This window comes from Pan paniscus, chromosome 4 (genome assembly GCF_029289425.2).
Source record: "Pan paniscus chromosome 4, NHGRI_mPanPan1-v2.0_pri, whole genome shotgun sequence".
Lineage (NCBI taxonomy): Eukaryota > Metazoa > Chordata > Mammalia > Primates > Hominidae > Pan > Pan paniscus.
This window is the reverse complement of record NC_073253.2, coordinates 133,283,697-133,304,185: the sequence shown is the minus strand read 5'-3', so window position 1 is coordinate 133,304,185 and position 20,489 is coordinate 133,283,697. Positions and strand designations below refer to the sequence as shown.

Genomic DNA, 20,489 nt, shown 5'->3' with positions numbered 1-20,489 from the left:
TTTTTTTTTTTTTTTTGAGACAGGATCTCACTTTGTTGCCCAGGCTGGAGTGCAGTGGTGCAAACACAACCCATTGCAGCCTCCACCTCCTGGCAGAAGTGATCCTCCCGCCTCAGCCTTCCAAGTAGCTGGGACTACAGGCACTACTATACCTGGCTAATTTCTAAATTTTTTTGTAGAGATGGGGTCTCACTATATTGCCCAGGCTGGTCTCAAACTCCTGGGCTCAAGTGATCCTCCCACCTTGGCCTCTCATAGTGCTGGGATTATAGCCATGAGCCAATGCACCTGGCCTGTACAGGTAGTTTCTTGTTTTATGTAAAGAAACCTAGGCTCAGAGACATGGAAGTTGTTCACCATCATGTGTCTACAAAATGACGGAGTTATTAATTGAATCTAAATCTTTCTGGGACTGTTCTTTTTGCTCTTTTCCAACATATGCTATCGCTTCTCTAAATTAGGGAGCTCAGGCAACCACTATGTTGTATACAAAAAAAAGAAGAAAGTACTTAAGTATAGTAGCAAGCTTAAATCATATCTTTGATTCTTTGATCTTTTGAAAATGCTTCCATGTTTAGTTCTGAGTATGTGAGGAAATGAGGAAGGAATGGGATGGGGTAGGGTGTCCACACATAATTGAGGAAAATGGATTATTTGAATGGTGTAGTCCTTGAAGATGTGTCCTGTCACATATCCTCCTTTGCAATTCGTTTATTTATTTATCTTCAGCAGAAAGATTCTTCTCCAATTTTCCATCATCATCTGAAACCGTTGCAAGGTTTTGCCTTTAGGTTACAGATAGATTTTTCAGACAGAAGAATACCTTTCAATATAGGTAACCTCTTAAGAGGACTGTACTGCTGCTTCTATTAATAGTCTCTTCTGACAGTTAAAGATGTGGGAAATTGAAATAATTGTTTTTGTCTTGTAGATTAACTGCTGAAGTACTGATCGAGTTCTGCATTTCTTCAATGAGGAACTACAGGCTGATCTTCTGCCATAATCTCAAACAGCCATAAATGACAAAAGAATGCTTGCTCAGTGAGGGTAGCTGGTGCAGAAGCCATTTTTTAAACTTAGGTATTTAAGTACTGAAAGGTAAGTTTTCAAAATGGTAACTATCTCGTGCTCTATAAATCCATAGAGATTTTGGAACTTGCCCCTGTAGCTGCTATTTGATTTAACTTGAGGTTTTATAGTTCTTAGCTGGCACCAGATACATTGAAGAATGGATGTTGCTTGTCTGAGACTATGTAAATGTATGGCATTTTGCTATCCTTAAGTTAATTTTTTCTTTTAAGTTGGCTGCATTGTTTCCTAGTCATGTTGTGACATTCTTGATCCAGTGGGTATACACTTGATCCAGTGGACCTTATTTTTGTAAACTTAGGAATTTTAGTAGACTTATTTTTGTGATTTGCTTTTTTTCTCTTGCAGTGAGAAAGAAATTGTTTTTCTAGGGTGATGGAAAAAATACCAGCTGGTGTCATTTTGTTCATTATCAACCTTTGAGTTTTTCTTTCTTTTACAAATACTCTTTTCCTACGTAAAGTAATAAATATGTAATGTGTTTATTTTAGAAAATAAATTTTTCTTAGAATTACTTGTTCTCTGATGTGTCAGATATTGGAAATGGCCATCTGAGACATTGTTTTCTCCCACTTCTTTACTGATCACAATTCCTACAAAATTAGGACAAATAACTATTTCTTCTGAACTAGATGGCTCTGAAAATTTTTCTTTTGGATAATTATGAAATAACAGTGTTAAGGACAGACACGACGGCTTGTGCCTATAATCCCAGCGCTTTGGAGGCTGAGGCTGGCTGATCACCTGAGGTCAGGAGTTCAAGACCAGCTTGGCCAACATGGTGAAACCCCGTCTCTACTAAAAATACAAAATTAGCCGGGCGTGATGGCGCACACCTGTAATCCCAGCTACATGGGAGGCTGAGGCAGGAGAACCGCCTGAACCCAGGCGGTGAATGTTACAGTGAGCCAAGATTGCACCATTGCACTCCAGCCTGGGCAAAAAGAGCGAAACTGTCTCAAAAAATAAAAAGAAATAACAGTGTTGATAAAAGGACATCTCTTATTGAAAGTTGATGTCCAGAAATGAAAAATTTCTTTTTTATAAAAATGTATTACAGGCCGGGTGCGGTGGCTAACGCCTGTAATCCCAGCACTTTGGGGGCCAAGACGGGCAGATCACGAGGTCAGGAGATGGAGACCATCCTGGCTAACACGGTGAAACCCCATCTCTACTAAAAATACAAAAAAATTAGCCGGGCGTGGTGGCAGGCACCTGTAGTCCCAGCTACTTGGGAGGCTGAGGCAGGAGAATGGCATGAACCTAGGAGGCAGAGCTTGCAGTGAGCCGAGATCATGCCACTGCACTGCAGCCTGGGCAACAGAGCGAGACTCCGTCTCAAAAAAAAAAAAAATTTATTACAGCTGCTTTATCATGTAGAAATAAGAACTCATTAATCTTGTTCTTATTAGCCCATCATTTATAAAAAGTGGTTATTAGATCATCACTTTCTAAAAAGGATTCTCTCCTGTTTGGGCTTATGAATTGAGGGGTTAGATGAGCTTTATATGGCACAGTCCAGAACGGGTTTGGATTTACCTGTGTCATTAATAAGCTTGTTCAGTAAAGGTTTTCTTGGAGCCAAATTTGCTCCTTAATTTGTCTTTGGGACATTAATGCCTCTTGCTAAATCTTTGATGATTAACTTTGCTATTGTTTGATAAGTATGCAAACACTAAAGGGAGCATTCAGCACTAACTCTTCGTAATAGGGAATATGTTTAGGTAATTGTACTGAACTTCATCTGTAGAACACACTATGGGCCTGCTAACTGGAACATTTAAATAGATGAGAACACATTCAGGTGTAAAGCATTTTTCTTTAATGTATCTAGTCATATTGCCACCTGTTAATCATTATAGTCTTTTTTTTTGTCTTTCATTTGGCAGAAAAGACAGCTTTGATTTCTGGCTGCAAAAAAGATATGAGGAAGAGCTCCTCCCCTTCCTTGAGTAACTGCAACTCCGTTCTTGCTAACAAAATATTTGGAATTCCACTTGATGAGCTGCAGCAGGGAGGACATCCAGACAATGAGGTTCCATTCATAGTCCGCCACGTTGTGGACTATATTGAGGAACATGGTATACATTTCCTTACTTTGAGGGCTAGCTTTTGTTTTAATAAACACAACTTACCCCTTTTTGACCTTGGATTTTTAATTTTTTTTTTAATATGGAAAGTCCAAAACATAGGAAAAACTAGAAATTCTTTTTAATGTTTTAGTGTGATTTTTACTTAAATTCATATACTTAGAAATGACAGTTGCCCAGCCTAGAACAAGTTTTAGTGGGGGTGATAGGAATATTTTTAATGGATATAAGGGGTGGGATAAAATAGAATATCCCTTAGAACAGAGATAGTATGTTTCTAGATGTATAATTTGAAGGTTTTTAGACAAGTCAGGGGAGCCAAGAAAGGCTTTCCAAAAGTATGAGTATTTTAAGTTAATTGGAGAATGAATATATATGGTCAAGCAGTTGACATTGCAGCTTATTGAATGATTGCCTTGAACTAACGTAGGAGGTCTGGAGCAACAAGGACTTTTTCAAGTCAATGGAAATGCTGAGACAGTGGAGTGGCTTCGGCAGAGATACGACAGCGGAGAAGAGGTGGATTTGGTTAAGGAAGCAGATGTTCCCTCAGCTATTAGCCTTCTTAGATTTTTTCTTCAAGAACTTCCTGAACCTGTTATCCCTGGCAGTTTACATATTCACTTGATGCAGCTTTCTCAAGGTAACATAATTTGATACTTATCAATTGGTCATTTGTTGTTAATTTCCTAGTCTTTACCTTTTAGAAATCTTGACATGTAAACAGTAAGTATAGTATTTTAGAGATTAATTTGTTATTTTCTCATTTGCTTTTTGGGGTTGTATGATCTTGTCATAGGAAAGGCAACTTCCGGGATCCCTCTAGTACTATTTACTTTTTGTGATTGGTTTTATTAGCCTAAGAAACAGGGTGAAGAAGAGGAAAGGGAGGAGACAAGAACAAGGAGTAGGAGGGGTCATCAAAAAGAAAGAAGAGAAATTTATGTAAGGTAATGTGTGTGGTGGCACAATGTCCAATAGTAGCCAAAGGTGTTGCTTAGTGGTGATATTACCACTATTAGGGTTACTTATCCCTGGTTTGATAGAATTTCCTAGCAAAAGGAAGAAGACAACTTTGATTCTAGGCTTTGAATATACCTAAAACTTGTTCTTGAACACTTAGCTAGAGGAAATGAATATCAAATTGAACATTAGACTCTAAGCCAAAGAAACAAAAAAAGATGTATCTTTGTTAGGTTTTTTTGGTGGTGACTAAAAAGTAGTGCTTAGCTAGAGTGGAACAGGAACAGGAAAAATAATGGTAGAGGCAGCAGAAAGGTCAAAGAACCAAGAAGTGAGGAAATGCTTCTGTTCCTAGAGCCAAATGGTATTCATGTATATGTAATGGAGGGACATGCTTCATTATATAGGAAAATGTGTAAAGTTGGCATATAGAGTTATACATTTCTTGAATTTTAAAATTACCTTTTCAGGCTTTTTTGGTATTATGGAGTTCATTTATTTTTTGAATCAGGGCTTCTAAAGAAATTCAGTTATGCTAAGAAATTATAACTACTTCCTTTATGCCTATCTCTATCACAGCTGGGCATTCTATAATATGTGTGTATATATCCTTAAGTATTATGTTGTCAGAGAAGGTGTATTTTCTTTCGAAAGTGTTTATCCGTCTTTTTCTTAAATTTTAAACTGTGAGCCTAAGTTAGTTGGATGTCTTTGATTTATGTATAAAGGTCAATGCAAAGACGTTCTGTGACCCTCTTACACATGTTTTCTGTACAGCTAAATCATAAGGCTTACTTTGAACTTGCTATATTCAGGAATGGGTAACCTGATTCAGTTCTGTTCTTTTACTCTATAATCTGGATCAAAAAACAGGTTTTAAAACGAAATGTTATTAGTAAGGCTACCCTTTTTTCAATGCATCACTTTAATTTTTCTCCCCCCAAAATTACGCTTTTTTGTTTTGAATTTTTGAATCCATTTTATTATTACAGGAATTTTTTCAAATGTTTATGTTGAGACACATAATAAGCATTTTGCATTTATTAAATATGAACCGAAACCAATATGGTAAAGGTTTTTTGAGCCTTTTAAAATAACTCTAGAGCCATTCTCTTTATAGTGATAGGTTTCCATGTTCCCTCTGTTAGCTGAATTGCAGACACATATTTAAAGTTCCAAGAGTCAGATAATCTTTCAGTCCTGAATGAAAATTTATAAATTAATAATTGCAGTGAGATTTAATGGAAGCAAAGTCATTGACTCACTGGTAGAATCTATCAGAAGCTATTTATTTTTCACTAGGATTGTCATTTCAATTGGTTTTCATTTATTCGTTGTTGTTGTTTTTTTGAAATGTCCTTGCTCTGTCGCCCAGGCTGGAGTGCAGTGGTGTGATCCTAGTTCACTACAGTCTTGATCTCCAGGGCTCAAGTGATCCTCTCGCCTCAGCCTCTTGAGTAGCTGGGACTACAGGTGCGCACCACCATGCCTGGCTAATTTTAAAAAATTTTTTATGTTTTGTAGAGACAAGATCTTGCTATGTTGCCCAAGCAGGTCTTGAACTCCTGAGCTCAAGTGATCCTCCTGTCTCAGTTTCCCAAACTGTCTCAGTTTCCCGAAGCACTGGGATTATAGGAGTGAGCCATTGTACCTGGCCTGGTTTTCATTTAAAATTATGACAGCATCATGTACTGTTGGGACAACTAAGTTCCTCTTCAAAGACACAACTTTCTGGTCATAAATTGTAAACCAATCCTACCCCTTCTTTTCTTTCAAAAATTGCGCATTTACCCTATTTGAAAAAGTTTCAGTCTTAGCCATGGCCTGGTTTTCATTTAAAATTATGACAGCACCATGTACTGTGTTGATATTCATGGAATTACAATACGCATCTTGTTACTTATTCTTATGCTAACATTCACTTGTGAAGGAATTTAAGATATGCAAAAATTTGCAAAAAAGATGTGCAAAAAAAAGCAAAAATGCTTATGGTCAATAAGTGCTTTCATGTTTAATATGAGAAATTCACTGTTTTCTTCTATTTTCCACTTGTACATAGATAATCATTAGCATGTGTATGTATGTGTGCACATATACTCACATATACACCCGTTTCTTTAATAGCTGTGCAGCTAGGTATGGTAGTATTTGGGGTGATATTTGCATTTATGTTGTAATATCATCTGATCATTCATTCATTTAGTTATTTTGGGAAGGTGTCTAGATCTCTGAACAAAGTTTCCTCTCTTCATTTACTGTAGATAATTTTGTTTGTTTCTTTTATTTTTTGAGACAGAGTCTTGCTCTGTCACCCAGGCTGGAGTGCAGTGGGACCATCTTGGCCCACTTCAACCTCTGCCTCCCAGGTTCAAGTGATTCTCATGCTTCAGCCTCCTGAGTAGCAGGGACTACAGGTGTGTGCTACCGTACCCAGCTACTTTTTGTATTTTTAGTAGAGATGGGGTTTCACCATGTTGGCCAGGCTGATCTCGAACTCCTGACCTCAAGTGATGCGCCCACCTTGGCCTCCCAGAGTGCTGGAATTACAGGCATGAGCCATGGCACCCAGCTGTAGATAAATAATATGATAATATTTTAATATTCACAAATACATGACAGTTAATTGCTTTTAAGATCATGGAAGAAGCACTGTTGCAGTTGCATTTCAGCTTTTGTTTTTAAAAAGTGGTTTCATTTTTCTGTGGTAGCTGGACAGTGCATACACTGGTGTGGTTAAACCTTTTATTTAGACTAGGGTTTCACAGCCTTGGTACTGTTGATTTTGGGCTTGATAATTTTTTGTGATGGGGAGTTGTGTACCTTAGGATGTTTAGCAGCATCCCTGACCTCTACCAAAGGCACTGTCTTCCCCAAAGTCATGACAACCGTTCATTGTCAGATGTTGACAACTTCTGGGTTAGACCATAATGGTTAGTCCAACTGCTTATACATTGTGTTTTGATAGAAAACATAGCTAGCAGTTTTGTGGATTAGTTAGAACATTTCCAAAAAATGTTACAGTACTTGAAGGAATTGTTAGGGGAAACTTCTCTGATACATACATTATTTTCCTTGGATATGATTTAACTAGAAAGTAGACTCCAAAGGAAAGAAATTTAAGCAAGTATGTATACATTTAATGTATTTTGAAATGCTTCTCTGCCTTATTTGAAGACTTCAGACACAGGCCAGTATAGGTACAAATGTGTAGAGGAAATGTAGCCAAACAAAACTTTGGATAATGTGGATAGTATTTCAAATAAAAACAGTATTGCCCACAAGCTTACCACCTCAAGTCAAATGGTGTAGTATGTTCAACATCTTTTTTCAGTTATTGTGTATTCATTCAGTGAATTCAACTAATGTTTATTGAACATCTGCTGTGTGCTAGGCAGTGCTCTAGATCAGCAATCCCCAACCTTTTTGACACCAGGGACTGGTTTTGTGGAAGACAGTTTTTCCACTGATGGAGAGGAGGAATGGTTTTGGGATGAAACTGTTCCAACTCAGATCATTAGGCATCAGAGTCTCATAAAGAATGTACATCTAGATCCCTTGCATGCATAGTTCACAGTAGCATTCTTGCTCCTATGAGAATCTAATGCTGCCACTGATCTGACTTGCTGCTCACCTCCTGTATGGCCCAGTTCCTAACAGGCCACAGACTGATCTGCAGCCCCGGCTGGGGACCCTTGCTCCAGATACTGAGAATTCAGCACTGAAAAAAACTAGATGAAAATCTCTGCCCTCATGGCTGGGCGTGGGGACTCACGCCTGTAATCCCAGCACTTTGGGAGGCTGAGGCGGGAGGATCACTTGAGCCTAGGAGTTCTAGACCAGTCTGGGCAACATAGGGAGACCCTGTTGTTACAGAAACTTCAAAAAATAGCCAGCTGTGGTGGCATTTGCTTGTGGTTCCAGTTACCTAGGAAGTTGACGTGGGAGGATCGCTTGGGCCTGGGAGGTTGAGGCTGTGGTGGGCCTCAGTGATCATGCCACTGCACTCCAGCCTGGAGCGACAGCCTGTCTCAAAGAAAAAAATATCTCTGCGCTCACAGAACTAAAATGCTATAGCGGATAAGGGAAGATGGTAAAATAGATGATAAAAATAAACATATGGATAGGTATGCTAGACATTAAGTGCCACAGAGCTGGAGAGAATGTTAGGTAGAATTTGTCAAGTGTTGGTATCTTCATTATATTGATAATATTAAGTGCTTGCATTTTTGATATGTGATTTCTATAATAATTTTCTGCTGAATGCTTAGGTTGTTAAAATTTCTCATCAGTTATAGGTCCAGTGATTTAAACATTAATCCAGGGACTATTCTGTCTGATTTTAAAATTGAAGTACTGGTACATTTGAATGGACAGCTGGTAATATTACAAAGTATAGAAGAGTTGTTATTGGTTGCATTTTACATTTTAAGTAAAACTCATGTGACTGTAGCCTTTCCTGATAAACTTAAAAATTTTTTTTTTTTTTTGGAGATGGAGTCTTGCTCTGTCCCCCAGGCTGGAGTGTAGTGGTGCGATCTCGGCTCACTGCAAGCTCTGCCTCCTGGGTTCACGCCATTCTCCTGCCTCAGTCTCCTGAGTAGCTGGGACTACAGACACCCGCCAACACACCCAGCTAATTTTTTGTATTTTTAGTAGAGACGGGATTTCACCGTGTTAGCCAGGATGGTCTCGATCTCCTGACCTTGTGATCCACCTGTCTCGGCCTCCCAAAGTGCTGGGATTACAGGCGTGAGCCACCGCGCCCAGCCTTTTTTTTTTTCTTTTTGAGACAGGGTCTCACTCTGTCACTCAGGCTGAAGTGCAGTGGCACGATCTCGGCTTACTGCAACCACTGCCTCCCAGGCTCAAGCCATCCTCTCACCTCAGCCTCCTGAGTAGCTGGGACCACATGTGTGTGCCAGTACACTCAGCTAATTTTTGTATTTTTGGTAGAACGGGGTTTCGTGATGTTGCCCAGGCTGGACTCGAACTCCTGAGCTCAGGTGATGCCCCTGTCTCAGCCTCCCAAAGTGCTGGGATTACAGGCATGAGCCACCATACGAGGCCAGATTTTTTTTTTTTTTTGAATCAACATAGTACTGGAGTCCTATTTCCTGATAAACTTTTTAGACTAGTGTTATTTTGCAGAGATAGTTAATATCATGACCGTAACCTTTTACCAAGAGTTTTTCAGTAAAATAATTTTAAGAACCTGCGGAAAAATACAAAATGAAACATAATTGATTTTTACTCATGTGGCACAATAAATCACTTCATTTCGAGAGGACCTCTGAGCACTTATTTCTCCCAAATGGGATCCTCACCAATTAGTGGAATGAATACGGGTCTAGTTTCTGTTAATGAAAACTCATTGACAACGATAAATACAAGGCCTAACTTGTGTGATAAAGTTTACTTGATAAGCAGAAACCAACATAAATTTAGAGGAGAAAAACAGACGAGAAATGAAAGACCTTTTAATTTAGTTCTACTGATATTGCTGAAGTTAATTGTTTATTTTAGGAAGCCAGGAGAAGAAAATCACACTGTTACCTTTTTCTTTCCTTCTTTTTACTTTCATCTAAGCTGAAAGGTATCACTGATACTATTAGCCCCTCAAATTGCATCTCTGCTTTGCTCACTAGTGGTTTGTATTGTCTGGCATGGCCAGTGCATTTTGACTTCTTATAGTTGGCACTAGTGTGGAAACACAGGTACAGTCATGCTGGAGACAGTAGGATGAGAATTAAAAAAAAAAAAAAAGAGAATTGGGGCCAATGAGTAATAGATGAGGAAAACATCCTCCAGCAATTAAGGGATTGAGTTCCTTTTTTCCAGCTCCTCTTCTCCACCTCTTCTCCATTTCATAAGTGAAATACAAAGCCCTAAGGCATTTGGCCCCAGTAGAGGAAGTGAAGAGGTTTTGAATTGTTGTATTAAAAAGGTGATGTGGGTGGAGTAATGTGAACCTGGCAAAATATCAGAGCTTTGCTTTTTCCTTTATTGAAAAAAACCTGTTATTATTGTTTTATAGATTATAATAATGAAGATGAATTTGGAAGAAAGTTGAGGTTCCTCTTGCAACAGCTTCCACCTGTTAATTATAGTTTGTTAAAGTTTCTGTGTAGATTTTTAGCCAATGTAGCATCACATCATGAAGAAATTTGGTCTGCAAATTCTTTGGCTGCTGTCTTTGGTCCAGATGTCTTCCAGTAAGTTGTTTAAAAAATTTTTGTTTAATTTTTAAAAATTAGATATGTGAGGCCGGGCACGGTGGCTCATGCCTGTAATCCCAGCACTTTGGGAGGCTGATGTGGGCGGATCACAAGGTCAGAAGATGGAGACCATCCTGGCTAACACGGCGAAACCCCATCTCTACTAAAAATAAAAAAATTAGCTGGGCATGGTGGCGGGTGCCTGTAAGTCCCAGCTGCTCGGGAGGCTGAGACAGGAGAATGGCGTGAACCCGGGGAGGCGGAGCTTGCAGTGAGCCGAGATCGCGCCAATGCACTCCAGCCTGGGTGACAGAGCGAGACTCCATCTCATAAAAAAAAAAAAGAAAACTTAGATATATGAAATGGAATCATTATATTGTCTCCCAAGGATCGCAGGTTGCTTGATGAACAATTATTTTTTATAGTAGATATGATTAATTCTTACAGCATTTTTGTGAACAGGGTACAAATTAGGTAGGTTTTACAGATGGGAGAATGGAAGCACAGAATGGTAACATAAATTGCCCATGTTCATAAAGTATCTCATTGGTTGTCTTCTACCTTTACCTGTGATTGATTTAAGAACTCTCAATTCAATTTGGACTTCTATTCTTAGCATTTACACAGATGTGGAAGATATGAAAGAGCAAGAAATAGTGAGCAGGATAATGGCTGGACTTCTGGAAAACTACTATGAGTTTTTTGAGAATGAAGAGGAAGATTTTTCATCTAATGATTTGAGTTCAATTACTGAACAGGTGAGAATATTCTATTTGGAGGGATAATTTTTTTTTTTTTTTTAAGAATAATATGCTCTTAAAGACTTGCCACAGACATAAGTGGAATTTAAATCTGACCTGGAAGTAATTATCTTGGTTATTATATGTAATCAGTAGGTGGCACATTCATGATTTTTTTCCTGAACAACATCCTGTCCTCCATAATTTGATTAATAAGGAAAAGGCATTAAAATTAGAGTATATGGTAGAGATTTTTTGTTTCTTTTCCTATTGTTTATTTTGTAAGGATAATGCAGTGTTTTGGTTTTTTGCAGAGAAACTGCTAGCATAGAGGAATATAGGCAAGGGGTGAGAAATTTAAAGTAGAGGGAAAGATTCAGTACACATTTTTAAAAATTTGAAGTTTTTCTTCAGTAATAGAGCAAATCAACACAATAGTATAATTGTCACTAATGGGAAGCATCTGGATATTAATAGTTTAAGTGGCAGGTAATTTTTAAATTCTGGTGACTCTAGAATATTAAAATCTCTTTCTGAGGTTACATTATAATCTTTTAAAAAATTGTTTTATTATTTATAGAGACAGGGTCTTCTTATGTTGCCCAGGTTGGTCTTGAACTCTTGGCCTCAAGCAGTCCTCCTGCCTTGGCCTTCCAAAGTGTTGGTGTTACAGGTGTTAGCCACCACACCTGGCCCCACAAAATGATTTTAAAAAGTGTGATATAACATGTTAAAATAGGCCAGGCGTGGTGGCTCATGCCTGTAATCCCAGCACTGTGGGAGGCTGAGGTGGGTGGATCAGCTGAGGTCAGGGGTTTGAGACCAGCCCGGCCAACATGGTGAAACACTGTCTGTACTAAAAATATAAAAATTAGCCAGGCATAGGGGCATGTGCCTGTAATCCCAGCTACTCGAGAGGCTGAGGCAGGAGAATTGCTTGAACCTGGGAGGCGGAGGTTGCAGTGAGCCAAGATCGTAGCACTGCACTTCAGCCTGACCGACAGAGCAAGACTCCATCTTAAAAACAAACAAACAAAAATGTTGAAATAATAGTATCTCTGTACCAAAAAGGTGTGAACTGAATAAGTTTTTATTCTCAGTTTTAAAAGCCTTCTTTAAAACTTTTTTTTGATATTTTGCTGTTGTGCCCAGGCTTTTATTAATCAACCACAATAATTCCCACCCCTGCCCCAACCCTTTTTTTTTTTTTTTTTTTTTTTTTGAGACAGTCTCGCTCTGTCGCCCAGGCTGGAGTGCAATGGTGTGATCTTGGCTCACTGCAACCCCTGTCTCCCAGGTTCAAGCAATTCTCCTGCCCCAGCCTCTCGAGTAGCTGGGATGACAGGCGCTCGCCACCATGCCTGGCTAATTTTTGTATTTTTAGTAGAGACAGGCTTTCGCCATGTTGGCCAGACTCGTCTCGAACTCCAGGCCTCGGGTGATCCACCCACCTCTACCTCCCAAAGTGCTGGGGTTACAAGCATGAGCCACTGCACCTGGTCCCCTTTTATACTTCTGAAAACTTTTTTTTTTTTTTTTTGGCCAGTGTTTCCTTGCTTAGATTACCAGATGGATATTAAGTACATCCTCTCAACTTTCACTAGTTAATAAAATACATAGATGGGGAAAGAGGATAATTTCCCATTAGATCTACTTTAAAACCTGATCTATCATTTGAGATTTTCACCTTTGTATTGAAATCTTACCTCTCAGTTAATCACTTAGGCCAGTGATTTTTCAGTCCTTTTCATTAGCATTATACATGATGTGGGATAGACTAGGAAAGACATTTATAAACACAACGAATTATACAGAATCTGCTGCATGTACTTTACATGTGAACTTAATGGTTCACTAACTGTTTTGTTTTTATTTTTGTTTTTGTTTTTGAGACAAAGTCTTGCTGTGTTGCCCAGGCTGGAGTGCAGTGGTGCGATCTTGGCTCACTGCAACCTCTGCCTCCTGGGTTCAGGCAATTCTGTCTCAGCCTTCCAAGTAGCTGGGATTACGGGCACATGCCACCACATCCGGCTAATTTTTGTATTTTTAGTATAGGTTGGATTTTGCCATGTTGGCCAGGCTGGTCTCGATCTTCTGCCCTCGAGTGATCCACCCACCTTGGCCTCCCAAAGTTCTGGGATTAAAGGCATGGGCCACCGCGCCTGGCCTAACTATTGTTAATAATGACTTTTTAGTGGCCCATCTGACTAGTGAGCTTGATAGACCTGTGGTTGAGACCTCCTGCTTTAGGTAGTTTGGATGGTGGATACTCTCTTCATTTATATAAAAAGTGATGTTACATGTAGAAACTAGGATCTATGCTATTAAAGAAATGACAACAATTTCAGTTATAATGATAGGCATTATTGCTTATTATGTATAGACATTGCTGAAGAGGTTACGTATATTAATCCTTTCAACCAGCTCTGTGAGGTAGTTAGTATAGCATCTCCATTTTATACTTAAGACTTGGACAAGTTAAATAAGTTGCCAGAGAAAGTTAGGGACAAGTAGGGATGTGTGAATATAGGTATTTCTGCCTCTGAGGCCTAGCTTTTAACTACTGTATTATACTTTATTTAATTTCGAAACCAAATCTTACTCTGTCACCCAAGTTAGAGTGCAGTGTCACAATCGCGTCTCTCTGCAGCCCCGACCTCCTGGGCCCAAGTGATTCTCCTACCTCAGTCTCTCAAGTAGCTGGGACTACAAGCACATGCCACCATGCCTGGCTAATTTTTGTATTTTTTTGTAGAGACAAGGTTTCACCACGTTGCCCAGGCTGGTCTGGAACTCCTGGGTTCAAGGGTTCCAACCCCCTCAGCCTCTCAAAAGTGCTGGGATTATAGGTGTGAGCCACCGACCATACCCAACCTGTATTATACTTTAAAATAGGCACTCTGTACTTGTTGATTAGGAGTGTGATAGAATATCACAGTGTAATTACCTTTCTTTTGGTTGCAGTTTTACTTTCTGATAGTATTCTAGTAACTGTATTTGTCCATCAGGAAAAACACCACTGTTACATGTAGTAGTAAACACATTTATTCTAGATATTTCTATTGCATTTTTCTAGCATGGAGAAAAAGCATACTTGCATTGCTCAGAGTCTTTAATGACTAGTATTAGTTTATATTAAGCAATTCTATAGATAGTTTCTTCTTTGGGATAACTTAAAAACTCATTTGAAAATATTTTGCTGGTTTTCCTTCTCTAATATTTCAGTATCTTTTTATTAGAGTGATTACCTACGTAGCCAGTTTCATAATGGAGGACATTTTAGAGCTCCTGCTAGCAAGATAATTATAACCTTGACTTGTGCTTACTGGTCAAAATATGAGTTCTTCCTTGTTATAGGATTCCATCTCTTCATGAATAATTCAATCTGAATCACTTAGAAGTTAGCTGACATTTTCTAAAATGTAGCTAACATCTTAAGGCAACATTTTTTTTGCCCTTCTTTTTTCACACTTACTATATTAAAATGACTTGTTTAAGGCACCTGGAAAATCAGATCAATTAAAAGTCTGTTGTAAGTGTTACATTTACGAAACTAGTTAGAAAATTAAGTTTTCTTAATGTAAACTATACCTTACAGGCTTACTTATATTCCTAGATATACTAATTTTGCAATATACTAATATACTAATTTGCAACTAGTGATACACTAATCCTGCTTCAAAATGTTACATTTGTCTGGTTGCAATTTTATTTTGATATGAAAAAGTTGACAGTTACTTACTCCATAAGAGAGATTGGTCCTAGGAAATGAGGAAATAAAAATGAGTTGTGTTTAAAATTTTCATAGAATAGTATGTCTTAGATGTGTTAACGGTTTCATTACATTTTAATTCTGAATTTCTTTTTATTTATATAGGTTAATGAACTTTCTGAGGAAGAAGAGGAAGATGAAAAGCTGGAACATATTGAAGAACTTCCAGAAGAGGGTGCAGAAAAATCAAATGACATGCCAGAGGTGGTACAATTAAGGATGACTGAAAACATCCTGGAATCAAATAGTGTTACGGCAACAACAAGGTAATAGCTCAGTTGAATGAACTTTAGCTTTTGAGTATTTCATTCTAAGTGTAGACTCACTCCAGCATTCAGAAACCCAAACTGTAACTATATGTGAAAGTTTGGCATTTGTGTGTGAAAAAGAGCAAGAAGTAAAATTTAAAGATGCAGTCTTGCTAAGGAATTTTCAGTTATTAGTGTTAATACCTTTTTTCAAAAAATAACTTCTTACAAATATTTCTTGTTAAAGTTTGTTTTGTATTAGCTTATTAATTGGGCTGGATAAAATTTCAGAACCTCTGGAAGTAGCATCGTTAGAGAAGGATACAGTGACTGAATTGACTTGTATATCCCGTTTCCAGGCTACAATTAGTTGTAACTAGGCTGTAAGGATGGAACTCTGATCCATTAAGATAGTGCTTTCCAATTCTTTTCATGTACAAAATGATAATATTTACATGGCATGCTGGGTAAATTCGATAAATGTGGTAGGCTGAAGACCCTATTCCAGCACATAGCTGGGACCACTGGGCACACTATTTAGGAAGCTTTAGAGAACTCAAGAGAAAGAGTGAACCTTTCTGTGGCTTTTGATAAATATTTCCAGACTACTTAAAGGATGTAACCCAGTTTACATTGTCATACTCCCCATGTGTATCTTTAGGTCTGCTAAATTCTATGCTCGTTCTCCGTAAAGCTCCATGGTTTACTAACCCTTTCTACTTAGGAGGATCCAGCTATATATTTAGTCCACTAGATATTTTTCATTTAATTTGTGTTCAGTGGAATGGTGGTTAAAAAGAAGAGGAAATAATAATTTGAGTCAGAAAGCAAAATGTCATTTAAAAGTAACTGGTAATATCTAAGGGAAGAGCTATCTATTGCCATTTAGGAAAATTATGAAGTAATTTTAAATGCTGCTAAACACAATTATTACATTTCTCTGTAGGCCTCTGGATCTTTATATTATCTATGGTTTCTTCAAACAGGATCATAATTCTGTTATATTAACATGTTTATTCTCTCTGTTGCCCGATTTAACATTCTGTTTTTGCTTTTATGTGTGTTTACATGACCTTCTAATTTATTTTTTGATGGTCTCTTAACTGTAGTTTAATTATATATTAAAATATTATCTATATGTTCAGATATTTAACTGTATTCTAACATTCTTTTTTCTTGATATTTTGAGTTGTTTCAGTTAGCTTGTCAGTACTGTACTGCTACTAAAAAAAAAAAAATACCTTTGTTGTTTGGCCCTTTTTTCCTCCTTCTAAATTATTTGGATACATTTACTGGAATTGAAGAGTGAACCTTTCTCTGGCTTTTGATAAATATTTCCAGACTGCTTAAAGGACGTGACCCAGTTTACACTGTCATTAACAGTATTTTCTTGAGGACCTTACAGCAATAGATTTAAATGGGTGTTTTAAATTTTGTTAATTAATTAATTTATTACTATTTTTTGAGACCAGAGTCTCACCCTGTCACCCAGGCAGGAGTGCAATGGCACAATCTCGGCTCACTGCAACCTCTGTCTCCCGGGTTCAAGTGATTCTCATGCCTTAGCTTCCCAAGTAGCTGAGACTATAGGCACGCATCACCATGCCCAGCTAACTTTTGTATTTTAGGAGAGATGGAGTTTCACCATGTTGCCCAGGCTGGTCTCAAACTCCTGGCCTCAAGTGATCCGCTTGCCTTGGCCTCCCAGAGTGCTGGGATTGCAGGAGTGAGCCACTGCACCCGGCCTCTAATTTTGTTAATTTAGAGCTCTGCTCTCCAATAAGGTGGCCATTAGCTCCTTCTGTGTATTTATTATTATTTAATGACAGGGTCTCTCGCTCTGTCATCCAGTCTGGAGTGCAGTGGCACAATCACAGCTCATGTATAGCCTCTACCTTTTGGGCTCAAGCAGTCCTGCCTCAGCCTCCTGTGTAGCTGGGACCACAGGTGCTTGCTACCATGCCCAGCTAGGTTTTGTATGTTTTGTAGAGATGGGGTTTCGGCATGTCACCCAAGGTGGCCTTGAGCTCTTGGGCTTACAGGTGTGAGCCACTGTGCCCGGCCACTTGTGTGTATTTAAATGTAAACTTAAACGAACTGAAATTAAATAAAATTTTAAAATTCCTTCCATATTTGTGCCACCTACATTTCAAGTGCTCAGTAGCCACACGTGTGGCAAGTGACTATCATGTTGGGCAGTGCAGATATAGAACATTTCTATCATTGCAGAATTTCTTTTGGACAGTGCTGATTTAGACAAGTGAATTCATTAAGTATTTTTATTTATGTAATTACCAGCAAGGCTAAGTATGGTTTCAAATACATATTACTAATAGCTTCTCTTTGATCATCTGTCTGGTTTTGTAGAGGATCCTCCTTTGCTCCAACACAGTCATTTTAGAAGGATTCATTGGAGATTTAGTGGTTGTCAGTTTTGTTTTTTTTTTGAGATGGAGTTGCATTCTGTTGCCCAGGCTGGAGTGCAGTGGTGTGATCTCGGCTCACTGCATCCTCCACCTCCGGAGTTCAAGCGATTCTCTGGCCTCAGCCTCCCGATTAGCTGGGATTACAGGCCCACACCACCGTGGCTGGCTAATTTTTGTATTTTTAGTAGAGACGGGATTTCACCATGTTGGCCAGGCTGGTCTCAAACTCCTGACTTCAGGTGATCTGCCCACCTCAGCCTCCCAAAGTGCTGGGATTACAGGTGTGAGCTACCACGCCTGGCCAGTTGTTAGGATTCTTTAATTGCAGCTCCTAGGAACAGATTCTGGTTAAAGTATAGAAAAAGCAGTTTATTAATAAGAAGGATTCTGGGCTACAGTCAAATCGAAATGCAAAGATAAGAACATGGGCAGCTCTGTGAAATTTAGAAACACAGAGGCATAATCTCTTCAGCACGTGGCTATTGCTGTGAGAGTTCTGACTGCCTCCGTCTGTCTGTTATTCTGCTTTGGAGCACATAGCTGTGGGGTGGTCGGGAGAGGGTCTGCCCTAAATTTAGTTAGGTGTCTCTATTCCCATGGCCAGCATGGAACTGGTCATTGTGATTTATGTGTCTCTGAGGACGGTGCGGGATGGAGGGAGGAGCTAGTTTCCCATGGGAAAACAGGGCTATTACCAAAATGTTGGGGTAGGGATATTAGGCAACAGAAACAGATATGTCTACCATTGTGGTCTTCTAGATTTAGTAATATTTATGTGTTTCAGTTAATATCTATACATTTCCTTTTTATTTTAGTTTTGGCTGATAAAGTGTATAAAGATTAAAAAGTACCCATGACTACTTTTTTGGTGGTATCTATTGCTTCATTATAGTACTTTTCAGGTTAATAAAACCCTTTACATGTCATCAGAGTAGAGGTACCTGCTCTTTTTTTAGTTGACATTTATTTATTTATGAAAATGTTAATAATTTAACTCTTCTCTTGAAAGTAAAAATATCCACAGTGTGTAGTACCTTCTAGACTGTGGTCAATTTATATTCTATTTGTTATTAAAGATGCTCATATTAAAAAATTTTTATTAATTACCTATTTTTACATTCATTTGGCAACTTATTTTTACGGATGTTATTACTGCTTGAGATAGAGGCTAAAGATTGAAGTTGTTTATAGGTGTGTCCTCTATGAAATTAAAAGTAAATAAAAATGCATGCCATTTCATAAGTGCTTAATGAGAGATAAGCAAATGAAAAATTGAAGTGGAATGAAGCACACAGCTAGTTAGAGGGAACAGGCCTGGCGCGGTGGCTCACACCTGTAATCCCAGCACTTTGGGAGGCTGAGGCAGGCAGATCACGAGGTCAGGAGATCGAGACCATCCTGGCTAACATGGTGAAACCCTGTCTCTACTAAAAATACAAAAAAAAAAAAAAATTAGCTGGGCGTGGTGGCGGGCACCTGTATTCCCAGCTACTTGGGAGGCTGAGGCAGGAGAATGGCGTGAACCCGGGAGGCAGAGCTTGCAGTGAGCCGAGATGTTGCCCCTGCACTCCAGCCTGGGTGACAAAGTGAGATTCTGTCTCAAAAAAAAAAAAAAAAAAAATAGAGGGAACAGATTTGTTTGATCAGCCTTTCAGAAAGAATGATTAGGGTTTTTAAATATATTTTTAGAGATATTTATTTTTGCATGTCTCTCTGCTAAACAAGGATATCTGTTTGTTTTTTGTTTGTTTTCACATGGAGTTTCACTCTGTTGCCCAGGCTGGGCTGGAGTGCAGTAGCGTGATCTCGGCTTACTGCAACCTCTGCCTCCTGGGTCCTCAATTCTACTGCCTCAGTCTCCTGAGTAGCTGGGATTACAGGCGCCCACCACCATGCCTGGCTAATTTTTGTATTTTTAGTAGAGACAAGGTTTCACCACATTGGCCAGGCTGGTCTCTTGAACTCCTGATCTCTAGTGATCCACCTGTCTCGGCCTTTCAAAGTGTTGGGATAACAGGTGTGAGCCACTGCACCCAACTTCCATTGAAGTATATTATTTCTAATCCCCAGCAATCCACTTAAGCTTTTTATTCTTGTTTCTTAAAAATTATAAAAGTACTTTGCTGAGTCTAGCTGATTTCATTAGTATAACATGTCTGTTGTTTTAAAAACTAAGATCATTTATTGTATTATTTTTCTCTGAACTCTTCAGAGAGGTAAGAGCGTTTCATTCCTTTGGTTAAATCCCTTTAATGTCTCTCTATTGAAGGAGCCAAAATTCTTAAATGGCCTGTAAGGTTCTGCATACATAGTCTGCCCCATCCCACCTCTAACTGCTGTACCCGTTTTTCCTTTATCTCTTGCCTGCTCTCTCTTTGGTCATTCTCCTTTGGCCATAACAAAATTCTTTAATTCACCAGTCATGTTCTACTTGAGCCTTTGCACTGGACTGTTCTTCTATATGGATAGATGTGCCACTAGATAGCTGCATGGTTCTCTCAGTATGTTCAATTCTTTGCTCAAATGTCACTATATCAGTGATAACCTCCTCATCCTCCATTCTTGATCTCCCTTACCCTGTTCTATTTTGTTCATAACTGTTATAACCATCTAACATACATTTATTATTGTTATTGTCTATCTTCCAGCACTAGAAAGTAAACCATGAGACAGCAGGATTATGTTTACTTATGTATTTATAACACTTAGGATAGTGCCTGCTACAGAATAGGCACTCAGTAAAGTATTACTTGTTGAATAAATGGAGCTTTAGAAGGAAGATGGAATTTTCTTGAATGTTCAATTTAATATGATTAAAATTACATATATAGCAAATGTGTCAGTGTTCTGAGACAGAAGAAATATAAAATATATTGTTTGATTATCTACCTTGGATGAAAGGAAAGTCAGGGAGAAATTTCCCTAGAATGCATAGGGCCTAGTATA

At 38.6% G+C, this 20,489-nt stretch overlaps 1 protein-coding gene across 21 annotated transcripts in view; it reads left to right on the top strand.

Moving 5' to 3' along the window:
- The window catches only part of FAM13B (family with sequence similarity 13 member B), a 172,424-nt gene that overhangs the window by 88,571 nt on the left and 63,364 nt on the right, over positions 1–20,489 (top strand). For 20 of the 21 annotated variants that reach the window (XM_063604235.1, XM_063604236.1, XM_034960556.2 and 17 more), the window contains 6 exons: positions 932–1,098; positions 2,979–3,170; positions 3,610–3,822; positions 10,177–10,354; positions 10,974–11,115; positions 14,975–15,135. In XM_063604235.1, coding sequence (XP_063460305.1) covers positions 3,014–3,170; positions 3,610–3,822; positions 10,177–10,354; positions 10,974–11,115; positions 14,975–15,135 — 851 coding nt within the window. In that variant the 5' untranslated portion in view covers positions 932–1,098; positions 2,979–3,013. The remainder of the gene's footprint in view (positions 1–931; positions 1,099–2,978; positions 3,171–3,609; positions 3,823–10,176; positions 10,355–10,973; positions 11,116–14,974; positions 15,136–20,489) is intronic. The other variant, XM_014345042.3, reaches the window with a different exon arrangement.